This window comes from Emys orbicularis, chromosome 15 (genome assembly GCF_028017835.1).
Source record: "Emys orbicularis isolate rEmyOrb1 chromosome 15, rEmyOrb1.hap1, whole genome shotgun sequence".
Classification (NCBI taxonomy): Eukaryota; Metazoa; Chordata; order Testudines; family Emydidae; genus Emys; species Emys orbicularis.
The window spans coordinates 34,199,055-34,219,854 of record NC_088697.1 but is presented as its reverse complement, the minus strand read 5'-3'; the positions used below and the strand labels follow the sequence as shown (position 1 = coordinate 34,219,854).

Below are 20,800 nucleotides of genomic sequence, written 5' to 3'. Positions count from 1 at the left end.
TGGGCTGGTGCCTGGCAGCTTGTTCTGTGCTGATGGAGCATTGCTAGCTGCTCCAAGGTTCCAGGGATGGAAAGGGCCTTCACCCCTGCAAAGTCTGCATCATCACTCCCCAGGGACTCCAAGGGCACTTGCAGCCACTTTATTGCCTCAAGGCACCATCCCCCAGGAAGAGGGGTTTGGGGATGGAAGGGGGGGGGGGGCGGGCTGGTGTGGTTAGGTTAGAGAGACAGGCGGCTGACCGCACGGGCTTTCTGAAGGAACAAGGCTGGTTCTGGTTGCACCTGAACCCCAGGGTTCCCTGGTCCCAGCACTAGCAGCCTGAGGGTTCTGCTGTTAGTACCAACACAGCACAGGTTAGAGCACTCCTGGCAGTAAAGGGTTAAAGGGAACCCGTTGTGAAAGCAGGGTTAATGCTTGGCACAGCAGAGGGCGGGATACATACATTTGCTAGGCTGAGGCTGAAAAGTCCTTTCTGGAGAGGAAGGAGGAGGGGGGAAAAAAGAGAGAAATAGACAAAGAGCTCAGCCTGCCCTGGGTTCAGATACTGTTACACTTGCCCGGCTTTCTATGCAGTAGGATTTGTGAGGACCGGCATGTGCATGCAGAGGTCTCCAGACAGTAGTATTGCTCTGGGGAAAGCTGCAGGAAATGAGGTCCCAGAGGTAGTTCGGCCTGTTGCCCACTCATTCCTGGAAGGCCAAGACTCTGCAATGTCCAGGGACATGCTAGCAGCCCAAGTGCTGGCATCGTACTGTCTGTCAGACATTTAACTGTGCCCACATGCTCAATTTATTATCTCCCAGCAGACAGACAGGGAGTGCTTGCTGGAGTTACCCCCGCAGATAGGAGGGAGATGGCTCAGGCTGTACTAGAGGATTCAGCGCACAGTGCTGGGCAAGCTGCCCCAGCACATGCCGGGAGGTAACACCCCTTCCCAGCCATGTCTAGACCCCATGCCAGCTGAACCTCTGGCAGAGTCACCCACCCCTGGGTGGAGAGAGCAGCAGTGACCTGGACAATGGGCAGCACTAAGGCTATTTCTGGCATCTGGGCCACTAGCCACAACCTGATTTGGACTCCAGGAAGCTTTGGCAGTAACTAATCCCACCCATCCCTGGGGGTGGGAGAGAGGCTCTAGCGCACAGGCTCTGCAACTGTCCTGTTGGCCCAGAGCCGCACTCTTCTAGTACCAAGGGCCTGGGCCCTGCTGGCTACAATGGGGTGAGTCTGGGGTTTGTGGGACATCTGTGGCTCCCAGGGGCCCACGACACATCACACTGCTGTGACTTATCACTGGGGTGGGCATTGTGATGCAAATGGGCTGCATCATGGGGTCCTGTTGCCCCAGAATGTTGCTTCTTGCGGCCCAGTGCTGCAAGGCAATGCTTGCACCATTGCATTTTAGAGGACCCCCGTCCTGGGACAGCATTAACCAGCCAGCCCATCCCCTCCCCCAGCCCACACCAAGGGCAGGACCCAGGCCTCACCTTAGCAGCACTGCGGAGATGGTCATAATAAACCTCCTCTATGGCTTGGAAATAGATCACTCCCTTGAGCTTCGTCTCATGTTTATCTGCATGAGAGAGAAAGGCAAGGCACTGTAAGCACCAGGCTTCACAGAGGAGGAGGCAGCAAGATGAGGGTGGAGGCTGGCTCCCAGCTGGAACTGAGCCAGACACCACATGGGTTAGCTAGAGCCAGGGATTCTGGCAGCCACAGCAGAAGAGAGTCCTGACACCCTGTCAGTGACATGAATGTGATGAGTCCTTCTGAGGGTTAAATACACCACTGGTGGCGGGTGGGTGGGGTGGGGTATTTGTATAGAGACTGGAGAGCAGTCGGGCAGCAGTGGGGTGCTCTTACCGACATAGTAGGAGACTGTGCGTTTCATACGGTCGAAGACGAACCAACGCTTCTTCCAGGATTTGATCTTGCCACCCATCTTGACCAGATAGCCCTTGCACATCTTCTCGGTCAGGATGACATGATAGCAGGTGTCCACATTGTGGCCTGAGGACTCAATATGTGTCTTCAAGTCAAAATCCTCCTTGCGGATGGGGAGATACCTGGTCAGGGGCCGTGCCTGGAGAAGCAACGCAGCCTCGTCAGTGCCACCCCAATGGCAGTCGCCGCCCTTGAGAGTAAAGGAAGTGGGAGAGTTGAGCACTTAGCCAACACAGGCCCCATGGCACTCCTAGCATCCAAGATGCTGCCACCAGATGTGTCACCCTCTTAAGTCTCAAAAGGGGACAAGAGACCTTGATCCTGTCCCTACCCCTCAGCCCCAGATGCTCCAACATCAGACCCAAGAGAACTGCATGACAGGTGGCACCTTCCATGCATTCATGAATGCTAGGTCTCTATGGCTGAAACGGCACCAAGCAGCCTCATTAACACCAGAGACAGATGGGAAAAGGACTGCCTCCTCATCCCCTGCTCAGCCCTCCTCCACATCCCCCCCTCACCTGGGAGAAGTGCTTCTCTCGCATCTTGACCTCCTTCTCAATCAGCTTCTGCCGATGAGCCGTCTCATCCTGCAGCCTCCGCTCCAGCTGCTCCCGCCGCCTGCGCTCATCCTCCAGGGCCTGTCGCCGCAGCTCCATCTCCCGCTCCTGCCAAGTAAAGGACATGGCAAGATCCCCTCTCTGCCCTGCCTACCCCATGCCCGGCACTAGCTTCCAGCGGCACTACTCAATGACGCAGGATTTGTGGGTGTGACAGTGGATGGCTGGCAGCCCTGGAGACTGGATCCCCTCTCCCTGCAAGCTTCCGCGTCCCCCTAAACAAGAGGGTGAGAATGCTCTGAGTGTAGCTCCCTAGCACTGGCATACAGACCCACTCACCCGTGACTCCATCAGGCGAGATTTCTCTGCATGGGCCTCTTTCAGCATCTTCTCCATCTCCTCGATCTTCACTGCCTCCACCCCACTGGCACTGCAAGACAAAGCTGATACCATCACAGCCTGCAATCCCCGCTTGGGCCAGGAGCCTGGCTGCTCCACACAGGTGGAGAGTGTCTCCTTACAGGAAAGGATGGCAGTTAGGAATCCCATGCTCGCCCACCCCTGGGCACTGGTTAGGCAGCAGGGCCAAGCAAACTCCCAGTTCCCTGAGAACTCAGAGCCAAGGCTAGTGAGCCAGACCTTGGTGAGGGAATGATTTTTCACAGAAAGGGCTCTCAGGGATTAACTGGCAGTGGCATCTACTCTGTGGAGGTGGTGGAGGTTTTTGTCCTGAGCTATGAGTCCCTCTGCACTTGGACACTGCACCCCCATCTCTGTCTCAGCCCCAGCAGGGGCCCACAAACACATTTTGGGAGCATGTCCCCGCCTCAGGGAGACATCCACACATGGATCGTTCACCTGACATCCAGGGAAATCTGCATGAGTGTATTATGGTGGTGCCCGAAGGAAGACAACCCCTGCCCCAAAGGGCTTACACTAATCCAGGGGATATATAGGCCCTGGAACAGCTCATGGAAATTCTCCTTTCGCTCGAGAGGGAGGGGCCTGGATCTGGGGTGCAGAACACTGTGCCAACCATGGGTTTTATTGGGGTCCGTCTGCAGTCAGGGATTCATTGTAGAGGGTGACCTGGGGGATCAAACAGGGCAACATCGCCTGCTCTGCCCCAGCCCAATGCCTCTCATACATCTAGAGCTGCCTCTAAACACTGCGTCTGCCACAGCATCACCTCACACCACCAATCACCACAGACACCGACAGAATTAACATGAACAAGCTCTATGGGCTTGTTTTTCTGCCCACACTCTGCTGCAGAGCAGACAGACCCAGGATGGACCCCCAGACAGAATTCATGATGTTACTGACGCCTGAGCTCTGGATTCCTTCCCGAAGAGCATGCACAAGCCAGTAACTCCCCAGCTTGCATGGCTGCTGTGCACAGCCCAGCCCAGTAGCTTCCCAACACCTGTGAGTCAGGCTCTCCTATTGGGCAGAGCAAGGGGAGCCAGCCTCAAGCTTCACCAGGCTCATCCAGCCCCCCAACAATCAACTTGGGGGGGGCGGTTATTGCCCAAGGATTCTGAGACGAGTGCTGAGGAGTTTGGGGAGTCTCAGAGCAGGGGAGCGGGGCTGGGGTGTGTGTGGGATGGATGATGGAAGGTGGCTGCAATGAAGTTGTCAGAAATGCTCACAAATGGCTTAACTGTCAACCCAGTGAAACTCTGTAGGCCCCTGCACTTATTAACTAGCCCTCCCTCCCCCTAGTGACCAGGTCCCTGCCCCCAGCACTTAGGGTATGTCTACACTTGAGCTGGATGTGTGTGGGGGGTGATTCTCAGCTCGAGTAGATGCGCCTGTACTAGCTTTCATCTAGCAAATTTGCTAAAAATAGCATTGCCACAGAAGTGTGAGCTATGGTAGGTGCTAGCCGCCCAGAGTAAATGCCCATCAGAGACCTTAGGCACGTAGGCACCTTAGGTTCATTGAGCCCCACCCAGTTCACCTCATGCAGAGGCCACTGGACACGCTTTGCTCATTACCAACCTGGCAGCCCTGTGGTGAAAGGCTTTCAGCCCCAAGCCAGCTGGCTGCCCCCTTAGGCCAGGCCAGGCCAGGCATCTGGAACGTGCGGACGTCTCTCCTGAATGGGGCGGACTCTCTTCACATCACCTGTTGTCAAGACAGGGACCAGCCCGTGTGCATCCCTCCCCTCCGCAGGCTGCCCAGAGTGCAGGCGCCCGGATTACCTGGACATGTTATCAGGCGAGCAGGCTGAGTTGCCACCAGTGGAGATACTGGTTTCCATGCTGTCTGAGCTCTCCAGGCTGAGTGTGTCATAGGCGTGGTCCATGTCCTCGGCCCGGTGCCCGATGCCATGGGGAGGATGATGATGGAGAATGGAGTGATGCATGAGCGGAGGGTAGGAAGAAGGGGGGTAGTGAGGCTGCCCGTGCAGGGCTTCCCACTGGGACTGTGCCTCAGCAGCCGCTTTCTGCTTCAGCTCCGCCAGGCGCCGCTTCTGCTCCTCAATCACCTGCTGCCCTGTACCCCAAGGGAAGAAGAACAGAGGGCAGATCACCAGGGGTAAGGAGGGGGGCTGACTGGCTACTGTAGCTATGGCCTGGGCACTGGCAGGCAGCCTTCAAGCAGCCTGCACTCTGTGCCCAGCACCGTGACTACCTGGGGCTCATGGCTCACACAGGACTTCTGCTACTGGGCCATCTCTGGCCAGGAAGGCACGAGTCTGAACCGCCCAGTGCATCCAGCTGTCATGGACGAAGTCCGCGTAGCACGTGATTGGAAATACAAGCATGTGGCCATCTGTCTAAGTGTCCATGTCTATGTCCACACCTATCAGAGCATTAATGACGGTGAGCAGAGAATCTATGACATCCATCCAAGTGTGCGAATATGCACCCTGCTAAGCACTGTGCATGCCCCCGTCTCCTCATGTCTGCCTGTTCAGCCAAAGGGGAAGCAGCACACTAAGTCTTCAGAGAATTCCCTCACCCATGACCCAAACCCCTTTACAGCCCCCTTCTCCTGCGGCAGCCCCTATGCAGCACTGTGGGAACGTAGAGTAAGTGGGATAGAGAGAAATGTGGATTTGAACTGCAGTGGTGGCGGAGTCTGAAGGCAAAGGGAATTCCCTGCTGTGCATGTGAGGAGCCAGGGATAAGCCTGGTCTCTGGGCAGGATGCACATTGCTACCATGCAGCAGCCAAGGAACCAGGGCTTCCCTGGAAAGTTGCTCACCCTGAGGAGTCGGAGCCACTGCCACCACTGTGCAGCTGCAGCAGCCCTGCTGCAGGGCGACTTTACCCAGCTCTAATTCCCATCTGGGAGCTGGCAGCGAGACAGGAATCAGGCAGGTCTGACCACGGGCCACCGATGGCACACCCCACTCCCATGCTGTGCTCTTGGATCACTTGGTGGATGCACTGGAAGCTCCCAGTGTATCTCCTCAAGGGGCTCCTCACCTTTTCCAGACCCATTTAGATCAGTTACCCCACTCCTCCCTCCTGCCAAAAATGCACATAGCCAGATCCAATCTTCAAGGTTCCCAGCTTGCATGGAACATCCCAGCTGGGCCTCTACCTTCCCCTGGCCTCCAGCCCATCCCCTCAGACACTCAGAGCAGAGGCAGCAAGGGGAGGGTGCATGCATCAGTGGCAGGGCTGGGCAAAGCATTCATGGACCAGGCAGCCTGATACCAGGTTTGCCAAATCCACACAACCGCTTGCATGCTCGGTGGGGCTTTTGGGGGTGCAGCAGGGAGAGGGGGATGCAGGGAGGCAGCAGGTTCCTGAAGGAGTTCCAGCTTTTGGCGCTTTGCATGGCAGGCACAGGCACTGAAAGGAGCAAACAGCTGCTGTGACTGGAGCTGCTGCTGTGGAGGAAGAGGAGGCAGACAGGGTCCTGCAGAGCTCATTTGACCAAAGTAGGAAAGATGTTGGCTGACATGGCCTATAGGGGAGAAAAATGCTCAGGGCTTTCCCTCTCTGATGCAGGGGAAACCCTGGGCTGGTCAGGAACAAGCCACCTGCCTCAGTCAGCACCAGCCCCTAATGCCAGGGGAAAACAAGCTGGTTCCCAGGTGCAAGCTGGAGACGTCCCCTTGGGGACACAGCTGGGGATGCTCCTGGGGGAAGATGTCCTGGAAGCATCTGGCCAGTTTGTCTGGCGCTGCTAGCAGACGGACTCACAGACACACTGACACCTTGGGGTTGGGTCTGTGCCTCCTCCCCACCCTTGGCAGATGGCATCAGGTGTCTTCTTGAACCACACAGCCATGCTACTGCCTAAGGGGCTGATCTAGGAGTCCTAGCCTTTCCAAGTCTCTACCTGACACATTACCTGGCTGCAAGGGCTCTCCTGGGAGTGTAATAGCTGGAGATGCACCGTGTGGAGCTGGGGGTGAGGGGACAGAGGGTAAAAGCAAGAGACCATGAGAAAGCCACAATATCCATGTCAGAGACAAACCAAACCTGGCAGGCTCCTGGCTTCTTCCTCTCCTGCACAATGGCTCTGGGCATTGCCTGCTCCCCGTGGCTGCCGCTGGGTTAGCTGAGGTTTTAGTCTCATCTACACTGTTAGATCAGCCATGCTGCAGGAAGTGGCAGCCCGGCACGATTACTGTGGGCAGATGGGACCTGCCACATTTCATTGTGTTGCAGGACCATGCTATTGTCTTGCCAATTAACAGATCTCACAAGGGTCAGAGGGATCGCAACCAAGTCGCAAGATGAAATCTGTTGGGAGCACTGCTGGGCTAGCAGCAGGATGCCCAACATGGCTGGGTCTACCACTGATGGGAGTTCTTCCTCCGAGAATCCTGCCAAACTGCTAAACGCCTAGCTGGGCTCTCCAGCAAGATAGCCTTGTGTACATGGGGTCACAGCAACTGCTAGCAACAGCCATGCTGGAGCATGACCAGGGCCCAGCATGGACAGAGCCTGGGAATTGCCAGCTGAGCTGAGCGCTTGGGGCCAGACAGGCCAATGCTGCTCACGTACAGCAAAGCAGCATGTGACAACTCAGTGATGACATCCCCCCACCCACCTGTGAGAGTCCTGACCTCTCCCCTTCCCATGATCCTCGTGGTCTACTCCAGCTGACTTGACCAGTCATATTAAAGTCACAAGATTGTCAAAAGGCCTGACGTAGAGCCTTACTCCTTCATTTCCTCTCCCCCATTAGTAGAGACCACCTCATGCTGGGCATGTTTATGGCTACAGGGGCCAAGCATCAGCTAAGACACCTTGACTCCCAGGAAATGGGTTCAAATCCCAGCTGGGGAACTCAGCCCATCACCCTTCCGAAGATGGACCCAGCTACTGCTCCAGACTCCAAAGCCAGTGGCATAGGCAGCAGCCTGACACACCCCTTGGAGCGAGAGGGGCTTATAGCAACCTAGATTGTTGTTCTGTTTCAATTGTGGCCCCCAGGTGTTCTCATCCCTCCCTCCTGACACAAACTGGTCCCCCAGCACCTGGGAGGCAGGTGCAGTACATGAGGAGAAACCATAGGCTCAGCTCAGCCCGAGTTGCAGAAGCTCCCCAGTGGATTTGAATTTGGATTCCCCCAACCTGGGCTGGGTACTTGCTGAGTTTCTGGTAACTCCAGCCCAGGGAGCGAGAGACCCAGGACCATTCTCACAAAGAGACAATTTCTCTTAAGCCAACCCTCCCTCCACAGGCAGATCGGTGGGAACCCTCCCTCTCCCTCCCCCTCTCGATTGTTTGCATCACCAGAGCCTCCTGGGTTTGCGACGCACAGCCAGACTGGATCATGGTCTGGGCCTGCATCGTTCAGGAGAGCAGAGTAGTAAAAGCTCCAGGCAAAGAGGCAGCCACCAGCTCAGGGAGTGGGTGTTTCTCCTCCTCCCAATGCATGAGAAAGGCCCTCGGAGTTCCCCAGACGGGATGTCTAATGAACCACAGCTAGCAGTAACACATAACGAGCAGAGATATTTGTGCAGGACACAGGGCACAAGCAAGGGCAGAGCAACCCCAGCTCCCACAGAAACTACTCAGCAGTTTGGAGCATCTCGGTAGGAGCATCTCCCTTCTCACTCCCTGGGCAGGTTGAATCCCACCCCCTGTGGGATGCCCTTGGAGCAGGAACTTACCCTTCTGCTGCAGGGCCAGCTGGCGTTTGGTCTCGATGTCCTGCAGTGTGGCTGCCAGGTTCCGTGGCAGGCTACCTGTGCCATTCTGTGGGTGCAGGGGACCCTAGGGATGTGAAAAGACAAGGATGAAGAAGCCCTTGTGGGTTGTGCCCCCGTGGGATGCCCAGTCCCTGGCTCATGGGCTCAAAGTGCAGTAAAGGGCCTTAGCTATAAACAGTCTGGCTGATGGAGATATTAACAGATCAACCTGCTGTACTGCTGTGAAAGGGCGTCAAGTCAGGGTTCCAGACTGTCTCTCCCAACTATCTTCCTGCAGCCCAAGAGCCCAGGACCCCCAAAGTCAATGGATTGGAACAAGCCCCGCCTTTGGGGAATGAGTGACTATGCTGGTACTGCAGCCCCCCGAGCACATACCTTTGGGGAGGAGCTGCGTCCCAGCGTGGCCACACTGAGCTGCAAGGATGATGCAGACCCGCTCTTTGTGCGTGGGAGGGTGCTGCCGGTGTCGCTGTCCATCTTAGCACGATAGACCTGGACACAAACACAGACATGACTCAAAAGGGCAGATGAAGGGCACAGCACACAGGACCCTGTGGACTGGCTGAGGCTTAGGGAGAATTGATGGTTAGCCATCAGCATCCATAACAGAGACTTATGGCATTTGAACCACTTCAACCCCTAAAGGGGCAGCAAGAGGGGAAAGGAGCCCAAGTAGCAACAGGAGGATAAAATGGGATCTGATAAGATGCCAGCCTGGATCTATCTGAAGGATCTGCATCTTTTCAACATGTAAGACACATGTGCAGACAGCAGCTGCCGGAGGGCCCAGCTTGCTAACAGCAGTAGAGTTAACGCTAATCTCTGTTACAACCCTTCAGCCCCAGTCCCTCAGCACAGGCTCCTTCCCTACAGGATATTCCCCAGGGCTTTGCTCCATCTTGTTTGAATGTGCCCCATGCTGGCCAGCTGCTGCACAGGGTACAAAATACCCAGGGCCCAGGAACGTGCCCTCTCTGAGCAAACACCTGCCCTTCTGAAAACCAACTCCCACTGTTACAGTGAGAAGAGACCCTGTTACAGTGAGATTGTGTTTCATTCAAGGTGCAGTGTCTCTGACTCACACTTGCTTTCAAAGGCTGAGACAACCAAGTGAGAGCAAACTGGCCTCTAGGTTGCCTTACACTCTATTCCAATAGCAGAGCCTTTACCCCCTGGTGAGGAGACGGGTGTCCCAACCTGGAGCAAAAGCAACTTCTGGACTCAGCAGCTGAGCTCCTGTGAGCTGGACTCATTGAGAGTGAGCATAGAGCCCATAAGGTTGTGTTCAGTCACCTCTCTACAAACCCGAGTACAACCTCCACAAAGATGGAAAGGCACATGCACAGGTACAGATCACGGATTCAGACTTTCCCAGTGCTGCTCCTCTGATTCCTTTGCAGAGCCCCAGGCACTAAAGAAGCTTGCTGCGGCATGCAGCGGACTTGGACATGGGAGGGTCAGCTCTCACTTCCTGGGGTTTGGTGCCTGGGCCTTGCGGTATACTGAGGGGGCCTTTTACTGCGGGGACTTCTCTCCACACTCATTAATGTCATTCAACAGGTTATTGTTCCTCAGCTGAGATCAAGGGCTGGTCTGGAACCCAATTAACTAAAGGGGCTGTAACCTGAACCATCAGTTCCCCAAGGGAAAATCTGCATGAGCAGCTATTGCGACAGGTCTTACACTGATAAATAATCCATTAAATTCATTCTCACTTGGCACTGGGGCTCACAGACTTGCAGTGGAGTAGCTAAAAGTGAACTACAAATCATTTCATTACTTTGATTCTGTGTTCTGTGGAGACGAGTCCTAAATTACACAAAACAGGGCAGGGAGAGTCTCTTTAATGCGTCTGTTAAGCACCATGTGCCAGCATTACATGGCATAAATAATAATAAATACTTCCCTGAGCTGATAATTCTCCCCCAAAATCGCCAGTTGCAACATTGTGAGAGTAACGGACCCAGCCAGGCAGTGGGAAATCAAAGCAACAACCAACTTCTGGGTCAAATCCACTGCGGGTGCAAATTGGCTCCATTGATTCATGGGAGCTAAGTCAATTGACACTAGCTGGGAATCTGGGTCACACTACCTATGTCTTCCCACCATCCCAGCCGGTTTGGGGAAGGGACTCAGAACATCCCTAGCTCGGAAACTCCCTTATTGGGTGATCAGTCTCACTAATCTAACTGGCTGAGTCCAGCTGCAGCCGGCCTTGCTGCCAACAGCCCCCTCCCCAGGCACCTCTGTGATCCCAACCCTGCAGCCTGTGAGCACCCAAAAGGCCATAACTGTCCACCCCTGCAGGGCCCGGAGATGGGAAGTGGGTGGGGCAATTACCTGGAACAGCTTTCGAGAAGAGTGAGCTTTAGCAGGAAGAGGAGGAGGGGAGGAGTGAGGAGAGGCAGGGGAGGAGGCCTCGAAGCGAGCCATGTACCACTTCTCTAAATCCAGGGCAGAAAGCTGCACTGGGCCCCCCTGAAGCTGCTTCTCCATCTAAAGAGAGAGGGTGTGAGAGACAGGAGGGGAGGGAAGGAGGATGAAACAGTGAGAGAATGAGAAACAGAGAAACCCTGCACCATCCCTGCATGCTCACACCAGGGACCTGGATGTGGGGAGAGGGAAACAGAACCCAGTGCTCCCTACAGCCCACCAGGGGCCCAAACTGGCTCCACCCCCTTCTTCCTGGGAATTAAAACATGGGACCCTGCATCTGCAGCCAAACCCCAGCACTGTGCTGACAACAGCTCCAGGATCTTCCACCCCCAACCCCATCATCAAGGAGCGAGAGCAGCAGGCACTAATGTGAGCACTGGAAAGCCACTCAACCCCAGTCTGCATGGCTTACAGTGAAACCATCTAGATGTGGCAGGAAAGCCCTGTGGGAGCGTTGTGAGTCCTCACAGAGGGGCTGAGATGAATGAAAGGCAGCAGGGGACACAGGCAGGGAGGGGACGCACAGCACCAACACTTGCAATGGGATCTGTGCAGACAGCTACTCCTGCTTAACCCTGGAGCTGCAGCAAAGCAGAGCAACCGTACAGCAGGGTCGAGGTTGGGATGGAGACGTGTTCTCAAACCCCCCTTGAACCCAGGAGTGTTGGGACAGATTGTTCTGAGTAGATACCCACGGCTTGGGGCTCAAAAGGGTGTCATTCCTTCCCCCTCCACTCATGGTATGCTGCAGGGCTCACAAGGGACCCTGCACACACAGGAAGATGTCAGACATCCCTGGCATAAACACAGTCCTAGGCCATGAACTCTCACCACTTACCAATCCTCTTGCTGGGTCTGCTCCCCTTTGCTGCCAGTCGTAGCTCCTCCTCCAGCTGAGTGTTGTGATGAGGGCACTGGGCAGGGCAGGGGAGCAGCACACAATTCTGCTTTGCAGTGAGAGAAGGAACCTGGGGATCCCAGCCTGTCTCCCTCACCCTGCGGACTGACAGGGCAGTGCAGGATGCTTGCTTGTGGGTCAGAGGCCCCGGAGACCCACATCTGCCTTCCCTTCTGTGGCTGGACACCCCCTACCCACACACAGAGCACCTTGCCTCAGGGGTGAGCCATGCTGCTCCCTCATCACAGCCAAATGAGAGCTTAACATTAAATCAGTCCTGAGGCTTTAGAGCTGGCGAGAGGGGCTGGTCTGGTGGCACTGGGGAGGGATCATGCAGTAGGACCAGCTCTTCCTCTGACCCATGTGCGTGTTCTGCACTGCGAGGGATCAGCCTCCATGGATAATTCAGCATTTGCCAAGGTCGCCAAGGCAAGCTAACGTGCCGATGATGCTAGTGGTGTCTGTGCTGGGCATGACTCCATCCCAGGCCAGAAGGGATCCCTATTGCCTGGCCACCTTTCTCTGGGACCCATCCCAGGCACACAGTGTGGGGGTGCTGAAGCCCGAGGGGTGGCAAGAGGGAAATGCAATGGACACAAACCTCAGCAGAGATGAAGGAAGAGGAGAGAGGTGGCGCAGGAGAAGGAAGGCAGCCTGCAGACGAAGCAACTTGAGGGGCGAAGCCTGAAGTGTGATGGCCCAATGGGGAAGCAGGAGGGGCCAGCCCTAGGTCAGCTCTGACATTGCCCAGAATCCCTGAGAGCTGGTCAACAGTCACGTACTGGGGCAGAGAGAAGCAGCAGAGTGAAAAGCGGAAACAGGACTAGAGCAATGAGAGCCAGACAGACAGAGAGGTGAGCAGGCAAGGACTTCAGCAGCCCCAAAGCCCATCCCAGAGGAGGTCATCACAATAGAAGAGTTTAACTTCCTGACAAGCTGCAGAGGTTTTTGGCTCAGCTCCACAGAGCAGCATCAGGAACAGCTGCTATTTGCATTGAGCCCAGCTGTCACCCACTCGCCTGAAGGTCTCGCAGCACATCGGAAGTGGCACCTGCATAAGCTCTGCTGGGGGAGTCACTTTACTTTTTAATTTTGGGCGGAACTATTATTGCTCCTGGGACTGATAGCACCCACTTGAGCCAGAGAGAGGCCAGGCTGGCAGTGCGTAAGGCTCCCCAAGCTGCTCTGCCAAGTCACCTCCCTCCTTAGTTACCGCAGTGTCGGGCTCCCCCCACACGGCTCTGCCGATGCCCCTCAATCCTGACCCGCAGCCCCAAAGCTACTGCAGCCATTCAGCTGAGACTGTCTATGCCAAGCTGAACAGCCGTTTTGTAACAAAGATCTAATTCAACCTAAAGCTGATCCCACATATCTCACTTGCAGACCCCAGCAGCCAAATTCTCCGTAGGGGAATTCCACTGAGAACAGGGAGGGACCTTGCCCCAGGTAGCCAACTTCAGAGGACTAAAGAGTTAACTCATTCACCCCACTCCCCAGCAATGTTCCCTCTAATTTTTTACATCCATGTGCAGAATGAACTTTGATATGTGCACCAATATGGAGGTGATGTGTGGTGAGGGGCCGACTGGTTCGGGGTTTGGGAGGGAGCTCAGGCCTGGTGCAGGGGGTTGGGATGTGGAGGAGTGAGGGCTCTGGCTGGGGGTGCGGGCTCTGGGGTGCGGGCTTTGGGATGGGGCTGGGGATGAGGGGTTTGGGGTGCAGGAAGGGGCTCAGGGTTGGGGCAGAGGGGTTTGGGGTGCCGGCTGCCTCGGGGCTGCGGCAGGGAGAGAGGACTCCCCCCAGCCCTCTCTCGCCACTGCAGTTTGGGGCCAGGGGAGAGGCCCCTCTCCCTGGCAGCTCCGAGGCTGGGGCTGGGGGAGAGGTGCCTCTCCCTGTCTGCATGTCCCTTGATACCTGCTGTGCAGCCACACAGCTTAGAGGGAACTTAGCCCCCCAGTGCTGTCTAAGAGTCTAAAGCGCTCTATTTTACAGCATAAGAGGAGAGAAATCCCTAGTCGCCAGAAATGACCATTTCAGCTTCCCTCACAAGTCAGCATGAATTCACTGCCTGTTCAGCTGCAGGCCAGGGGGCTGCACCAAGCCAAAACCAATCTGCTCCAGTAAGGAGCATTGAGGGAACCGGAGATGGCAAGGTGGCTCCATCCCTTGCACCAGCCTGACCCATCTTGAGCAATAAGACAACGTTGCTCTCAGTGTCAGCTACTAGAGTACAGGCTTTGCTACCCAGCCAGAAACAGTGTAAGCAAAACTCAGCATGCTGAGGAGCAGGTACCTCATTGGCTGCAGGAGGTACAGCAAGCAAGAAAGAGAGTGGAGCAGCAGCAGTGGCAACAGCAGAAGCTTTAGTGTCCTGGCCAGGGCCGTACACATTGCAGTAGAATCTGAAAACGTCAGACAGCCTCATGGACTCCTAGAAATCCACGATGGAGAAGGGGGAGAATTAGACTCATGCACTGGTCCCATGGCACAGCAGTAAAGCTCCACACGTGCTGCCTGGGCTCCCTAGTGCAGCTGGCTGAGCGATTTTACATTCCGACTTCCTCTTCCATAGAGAGGCGCAGCCTGTGGGGACTACAAGTCCTAGCGCTGCAGGGCAGGACTTGTCATCCCAGGAGTGCCACTTGGATGGGGGCAGAGCATGCTGGGACTTGTAGTCTCTGAAAGTTACACCACTGTGTAATTGGCTTTATCTTAGGCTGTCTGGCTGTCCACAGAATAGGAACCTCCCAACCTTCACCACCATGGCGCACACAGCCATTCGCCTTTAGGCTGCTGCTTTATTTCCACTAGAGCTTGAGGATTCCCTAGTGCCACCCGCTGGTCGCCAGCCCTCCTGTTCTCTCTCTCCTGGAACTTGGAGGACTGGGCCAACGGCAGCTTAGCTGCATTTAGTGCCACCTGGTTGCAACGTGCCCACCTGAGACAGTTTGAGACAGGGAATCTGGAACTCCTTTGGCATCTGAATTAGCATCTGATCCAGAGGGATCGATAGATGGAAATGGATTCAGCTGGCCTGCTTCGGAACATGTGGTAGGCGGGTGGGAGAAGGGACCGCATGCTGCTGCTGCAGTACTCAGCCTATAATGGAGCTTTACTGCACACACCACACAAAACATCCACATGCAACCCCACCATCAGAAGGGCCCAACATGCTCCACTCCAGCACCACGGGCAGACAGCAGCAATGGGAAACGCAGCTCTTGGGATACTGGCCCAAGGAAAGCAACTAAATTAAGAGCAATTAATGGGTAGGAATTGGCATGTGGTATTGGAACAAGCTCCCCCTTTACCAAGTAACACAGCAAAGGGGATGGGTGGGTCAGTGCAGACCCCGAGACCCATCCACAGTGCCCCCTGCTGTCGCCAGCCAGACAACACAGGTGATAGGGTGAAGCATCTGGCATCTGTTGCCAAGCATCATTAATAGAAATGTTTGCTAAAGCCCCAAACTGTTTAGACACTGGCAGCAATTTGCAATTAAGAATCCCAACCTCTCCTGCCAGTTGGTTTGGAACCGGTTCCCAGCTCTCTCACTATTTCTAAATCAAAGACTTTGTTTGTTTGTTTTCTATTTTTTTTAAATAGCATCAAACAGGCAAATAGAAGAAATTAAAGGGATGTTGTTGGGGAGCTTTAGGCTTGCAGTCTGCGGAATGGGAGGGAAAAACACGTACAAGGCATTTTGTTGGGATTTAAGCCACACTACAGTATGGTGCCAATGCAAGTGAACCAGGAAGCCAAACTGTCTAGAAACGAGAGCTGTGCAGCTGAATGAAATTTAAAGAGCATCAACTGTGAGGACTGTTAGTCCCAGGTGTTTGAAGGTGCATGAGAAATACGCGATTATTAATCTGATGGTGCCCTGTTAGTGAGCCTTTTCCATGCCTATCTCAGGGGGCCTAAGTCACTGATGGCAACACAAGCCAATTTAAGAGATCTGCTGGCCTGCCTGTCGACTGAATTATTTACAAGACCCTGATAAGATGGCTGCACATAGCAGTCTGGCCCCATTCTGTGCAGGGGAGCGGAAGCAGTGAGCAAGCAAGCACGTGCAGTTAGTCCCGTTACCTCTTGCATCTTGGGGTAAGAGTGGGCGGAGAAAGGACCTAAGGAAGCACTTGCCCCTAGCAGGGGATTCTGGGGTTTAGTTTCCTCTAACAGGTCATAAGGCTCTGAGATATGAAGTGTTTCCTGTTGGAGGGTAAAGGTCATCAGGGCAAAGCAGGCACAGAAACAGCGAGATCAAAACAGCACAGAGGAATCCCTCCCCAACTGAACAGCCTCAGGCAGAAAGCAGGGACACCGTCTAATGGAGCCTCCAGCCAGCCGATCCCTGCTGACAGAGCACTGCAGCTTCATGGCACAGCCTTAGGGAAGACTGCACCTTGCAGACCATCTCAGTAGCAGGACTGAAGGCACCAGGCATCACATATCCCATGGCTGGATTGTCACAGCTCTGCCCTTGGGAGTTCTAACTACAGGAGGGATGAAAAGGGTCTGTGCCCTCCACAGTGTAGAACCAACCCTCCCTGGAGATGCTCCTAGTCTCCACATCAACACACTCACACCTTACACCCACCTGGCTACCAATTCCAATCATGCACAATATGGCGGAGTCTGTGGAAGGGCCAGCCGGCCACTAGCTCACTTTGCCCCTCCCCAGAATAAAGGTACTTAATAAAGTTGATGGTGGAGGGGGTAACGGGCTAATCCCCTCCTCCCATGCTGAACACCTTGGTATGTATCATCAGTGAGAATCCTGGGCACCTGCACAGAGCCAGTGCCACGCTCTTCCCCTGGCACATGGGACAAGGATTCGTGACATGGGACTCCAGCCCCAGCTAGTGCTTGCAGTCCCCGCTGAGCAATGGGATGTACTGAGAAACGCTCCTGCAGCCATGCAAGATTTCCATGAGAACCCCCATCCTCACACATGCCATGCACTCTTGGGCTACGGGATGCTAGCCAGACCCTAATAGCACAGACTGGTCTGGGGGCTGTGGTGAGTTAGCCAAAGGCCACCCCCCTTTCAGGTGTCCAAGGCAACACATACCCAGGGAATGATGCTCTGCTACCAAGACTGGATCAGGTTCCTCTCCCTGCCAGTGTTTGGGGCCAACCAGGTAAGAACCAGTCTCTAATCTCCATGGTGCATGGCATGACTAGCACACCCAGCGAACGGCAAACCCATGTGTGAAGGAACAGCTCCAAACGCGGAGGTTAAACTCTGGTTCCACAGTGTTGGTGGCTCTGCCCCCGGGAAGGTCTGTCAAAGGGAAACAGGATCCCCACTGCAATGAGAGAGCGAGCCCTCTCCAGCTGACAGGTGTTTTCATGGTCAGGGCACTGGGACTTTCAGGCATTTGTGCCAACAATCACACAACTCTGAGCACTGTTTACACCTCGTGGAGGCCAGAGGCAGGGGCCCATCGAGGCAGCTGGAGTCCCAGGAAGTCATGGCACTGCGAAGGGAGGGCAGGTCTAGTGACTAAACATCCCTCTTCCCCCTAGTTACCTCTTTGAGCGCAGATGATGTTTTGGGGAAGCTCCTGCCGCCAGTAACAAGATGGTACCGTCTCTCCAGGGAGACAAGCTTCTCTTTCTCCTGAGTGCACAGCAACAAGGAGAAAAAGGGTGATAGCAAGAGAGTTAGTGGCTGTCCTGAAAAGTGTCCCAAAGTGAGGCCAACACCAGGGCAGCACAGAAACCACTAGGGCCCTTCCTGACAGCACCCACATTGACAGAGACCCATATCATTGAGGTTCCTGCTAAGATCCATTCTTCTCCCAGCCACACGCAGAGGCAGCTAGTGACAGTCACACGAGTGGCATTAGCCCGGCCCCAAGCAGAGGGGTTCTCAGCCCTCTCCCTATCACTAGGTGAGCCTGGGGCAGGGTGTACAGCTGGGATCCCAGTTGGGGGCAGTGTTTGGATACAGGCCAGCTGAAAAGTCTGGGCTCAAGGTGGGAGGGACATGACAAGCCGTGCCAGCACAGTTGCCCTCTCCATTTCCAACAGGCAATGTGTAACGTGACCCTTTTGCTGGAGAGCAGAGCACGTATGCTACATGGACTCACTTGGACTTGAAGGACACAGCAGTGCAGAGACAGGGTCCAGCCCCGCAAGGCAGTGCACTCTGTTAGTGAGTGTGCCTGGCCTGGCACACACTACTCCAGTGAACCCCTTTCCCCCTCTCCATCCAGCATGGTTCCAGGATGTTACCTTCTGCAGCAGCTGCAGCATGGTATTCTTCTCCTTGGCAAGGCGCTCAGAGTCCTGGGCAGCCTGGAGCCGGATGTGATTGGCCTGGCTTTCCAATGCAGCCACCCGCTCCTTAAGGAAAATAAGGCAAGGGTGAGCTGGCACCAGGCCCTGGAGGACAGCTTGGGAAGAAGTAGCTGGCCGGGAGGGAGAAGCCTTATCAGTCTGGGCAGGTATTTGGAGCCCCTCCATCCATTCCCAGAACAGGCACAGGGCTGGCTTGGGGCAGAGAGAGAAGTGTGCGAGGGGACAGTGCTCGGGAGCCAAAGGGCTGTTGTGAGCACAGAGACAGCACAGGGCCTAGGGCATTAAAGGAAGGGGCTGGGCTAGGAGAGGAGAGCAGACCAGAGCAAAGCTGGGCCAGGGAGTCCTAGGCCAAGGTGGGCTGGGAGGGGATTACAGACAAGCCAGTTTCCCCCTCACTGCAGTGGACACTTCTGGGACAAGGGAGAGCGCAGGCTCCATAGCCTTTGCCCAAGGGTCCAGGGCCTGCTCCCCACCTTCCTCTTGGCGATACTGCGGTGGCACTCAGCCTTGCTCTGCAGGAGCTGCTGGCTCACGGTCTCACGCTCCTCCTCCAAGCGACTCTCCTTTTCAAGCTGCTGGAACTCCAAGTCCTCAAACAGCTTGGTTTCCGTCTCCAGGGCCTCTGCCTCCTTCAAACACACAACCATGGATGCTCAGCACTCTCTGAAACAGAGATGCCTCCCTGGTAGCAGGGCCTCCCCCCTCTCTCCCATGGCACAGGGACTGCTCTGACAAGAGAGCAAGTCACTGAGAAAGCAAGGGGCAAAGCTCCATTTGCTGCAGCAGGAGGGAAGCTCTACACCTCCCTGTTGCTTGTTGGGAGGCCCAGGGGCAGTGCACAGCTGGTGGCTCTGATTGAGCGCGTCATGGACCTCCTGCTCAACAGGGACGTGCAATCGTGCCCAGCCCAGGGACCTACCCAGGCAAGGTCTCCTGCTCCACACGCACAAACTCTAGACAAGAAGTGCATTCTCCCTACCAGTCTCGCTGGCCCGACCCATCCTCCCACAGTGCTGCAAACCTATGTGATACTCACACACCAGCAGAGAGAAGTCCAGCCCAGAGCGTTCTCTGCCGACTACGGCAGCGAAAGAGAAAGAATAGCTTTGGGTTTGGGTAGGGGATAATGTGCAGGGCCCCTGCACCATGGGACAACGGGAACTTGTGATCTGCTGGAAAGAGGGTCAGGGCAAAGCAGTCTTGGCGGGGGCTCTGCACAGCCCACTGATCCTTGGCAGCAGAGATTCAAACAGCAGATTTGTTCCCCTACCTTTTTTTTCCTTAAAAGTTCCTTCTATGAAAGGTGCCAGCTGGGCACTCAGTGGGCATGGATTAGTGGGGCTGTCGAGCTGGGGCTACATGAAGGTCTCTCACTAACATAGTTAGTATGGCCAAGCCAACACGTTAGTGTGCTCCAGGGATGTGACCACGTAGCCCAGAGATGGACGAGACTCACAGCGTTTGAGCTAGATCACCTCCTGGACAGTGCAGGACTGAGCTTGGGGCAAGAACCATTTGTTTTATTTCGTTTTAAATGTGGATGGCATCTCCTGGGCAAGTGCGGATACAATTCAGGGTTTGTAAATTCTACACTAACAGCAAGAGCCTTTAGTCATTATGTTGTTAATTAAACAAGGTTTTGTTTGGATGTAAACATCCCTCTGCAACTCTTGCAAATCCAACAGGAGCTGGGGCACAGGAACTCGAAAAAGAAACTGACCAGGCTAGCTTTGCTGTGTAGGAAGCAAGAGGCAAACATTGCCTTGGGGAAACAGTGCATCTGATGTTTTAAATCCTTTACATTCCAGTCACTCTGGCTGTTAGTAACAAGCTGCAGAAGTTAGGGTTAGGTTTTAGCTTGGTTGGGATTTTTGCATTTTATTTAAAATACCTATTTTTCAGCCTGACCGTGCCCCATTTAAGTGAAGAATTTCCCCATGCAAACCCTTTAGCATCTATTTAGTGGAAACGGCCTGTTCAGTGTCAATGGGGAGACATTGATTTCCTGCTCTACATGTCACTCACTGCATTAGACATCTGCTGAGTTCCATTTTAAACTGGACATAGGTTTTCAGGCTGGGATTAGCTGTGACTCCTGCGGGGACCAGGAAAAAGGCTTTAATTTATTGCACTAAAAGAGTTTGGCATAATAAAAGGACGATATTCCATTCCCAGGTGCTCCTGGAAAATCCCAGCTAATGGGAAAAAATGCTGCAGCACTGCGATATTGACATTATCTGGCCTGGATCGTATACATACATGTTCACAGGAAACAGCAGAAAACTGATACAGAGTTTAGTCCCCTGAGGCTTGCCGGCCTCTCCTTTCACAGAGGCTGGATTAAGGCTAAAGTGGTGTGCAGTATCAGTGCGGCACCCAGGGGCTAGCTGCACCTGCATTTGCAATAGGCCTCTTCCAGCTCTACCAATGCCGAGGATCCTTGCTGCACGGCAGTTCAAGGGGCAGAGCAAGAGTTTCCTTTGGCAGGTCCAGTCTAAGTAATCAGGCCTAGGGTCTCTGAAA

General features: G+C 54.7%; 1 protein-coding gene across 1 annotated transcript in view; it reads right to left on the bottom strand.

Annotated features, from left to right (window-relative positions):
* The window catches only part of PHLDB1 (pleckstrin homology like domain family B member 1), a 98,730-nt gene that overhangs the window by 7,565 nt on the left and 70,365 nt on the right, over positions 1-20,800 (bottom strand). The window contains exons 10-20 of the mRNA XM_065417073.1: positions 18,751-18,906; positions 18,212-18,322; positions 17,505-17,594; positions 10,975-11,130; positions 9,010-9,126; positions 8,596-8,698; positions 4,712-5,006; positions 2,844-2,934; positions 2,466-2,612; positions 1,864-2,083; positions 1,488-1,573 (exon numbers count right to left, since the gene is read on the bottom strand). Coding sequence (XP_065273145.1) covers positions 1,488-1,573; positions 1,864-2,083; positions 2,466-2,612; positions 2,844-2,934; positions 4,712-5,006; positions 8,596-8,698; positions 9,010-9,126; positions 10,975-11,130; positions 17,505-17,594; positions 18,212-18,322; positions 18,751-18,906 — 1,572 coding nt within the window. The remainder of the gene's footprint in view (positions 1-1,487; positions 1,574-1,863; positions 2,084-2,465; positions 2,613-2,843; positions 2,935-4,711; positions 5,007-8,595; positions 8,699-9,009; positions 9,127-10,974; positions 11,131-17,504; positions 17,595-18,211; positions 18,323-18,750; positions 18,907-20,800) is intronic.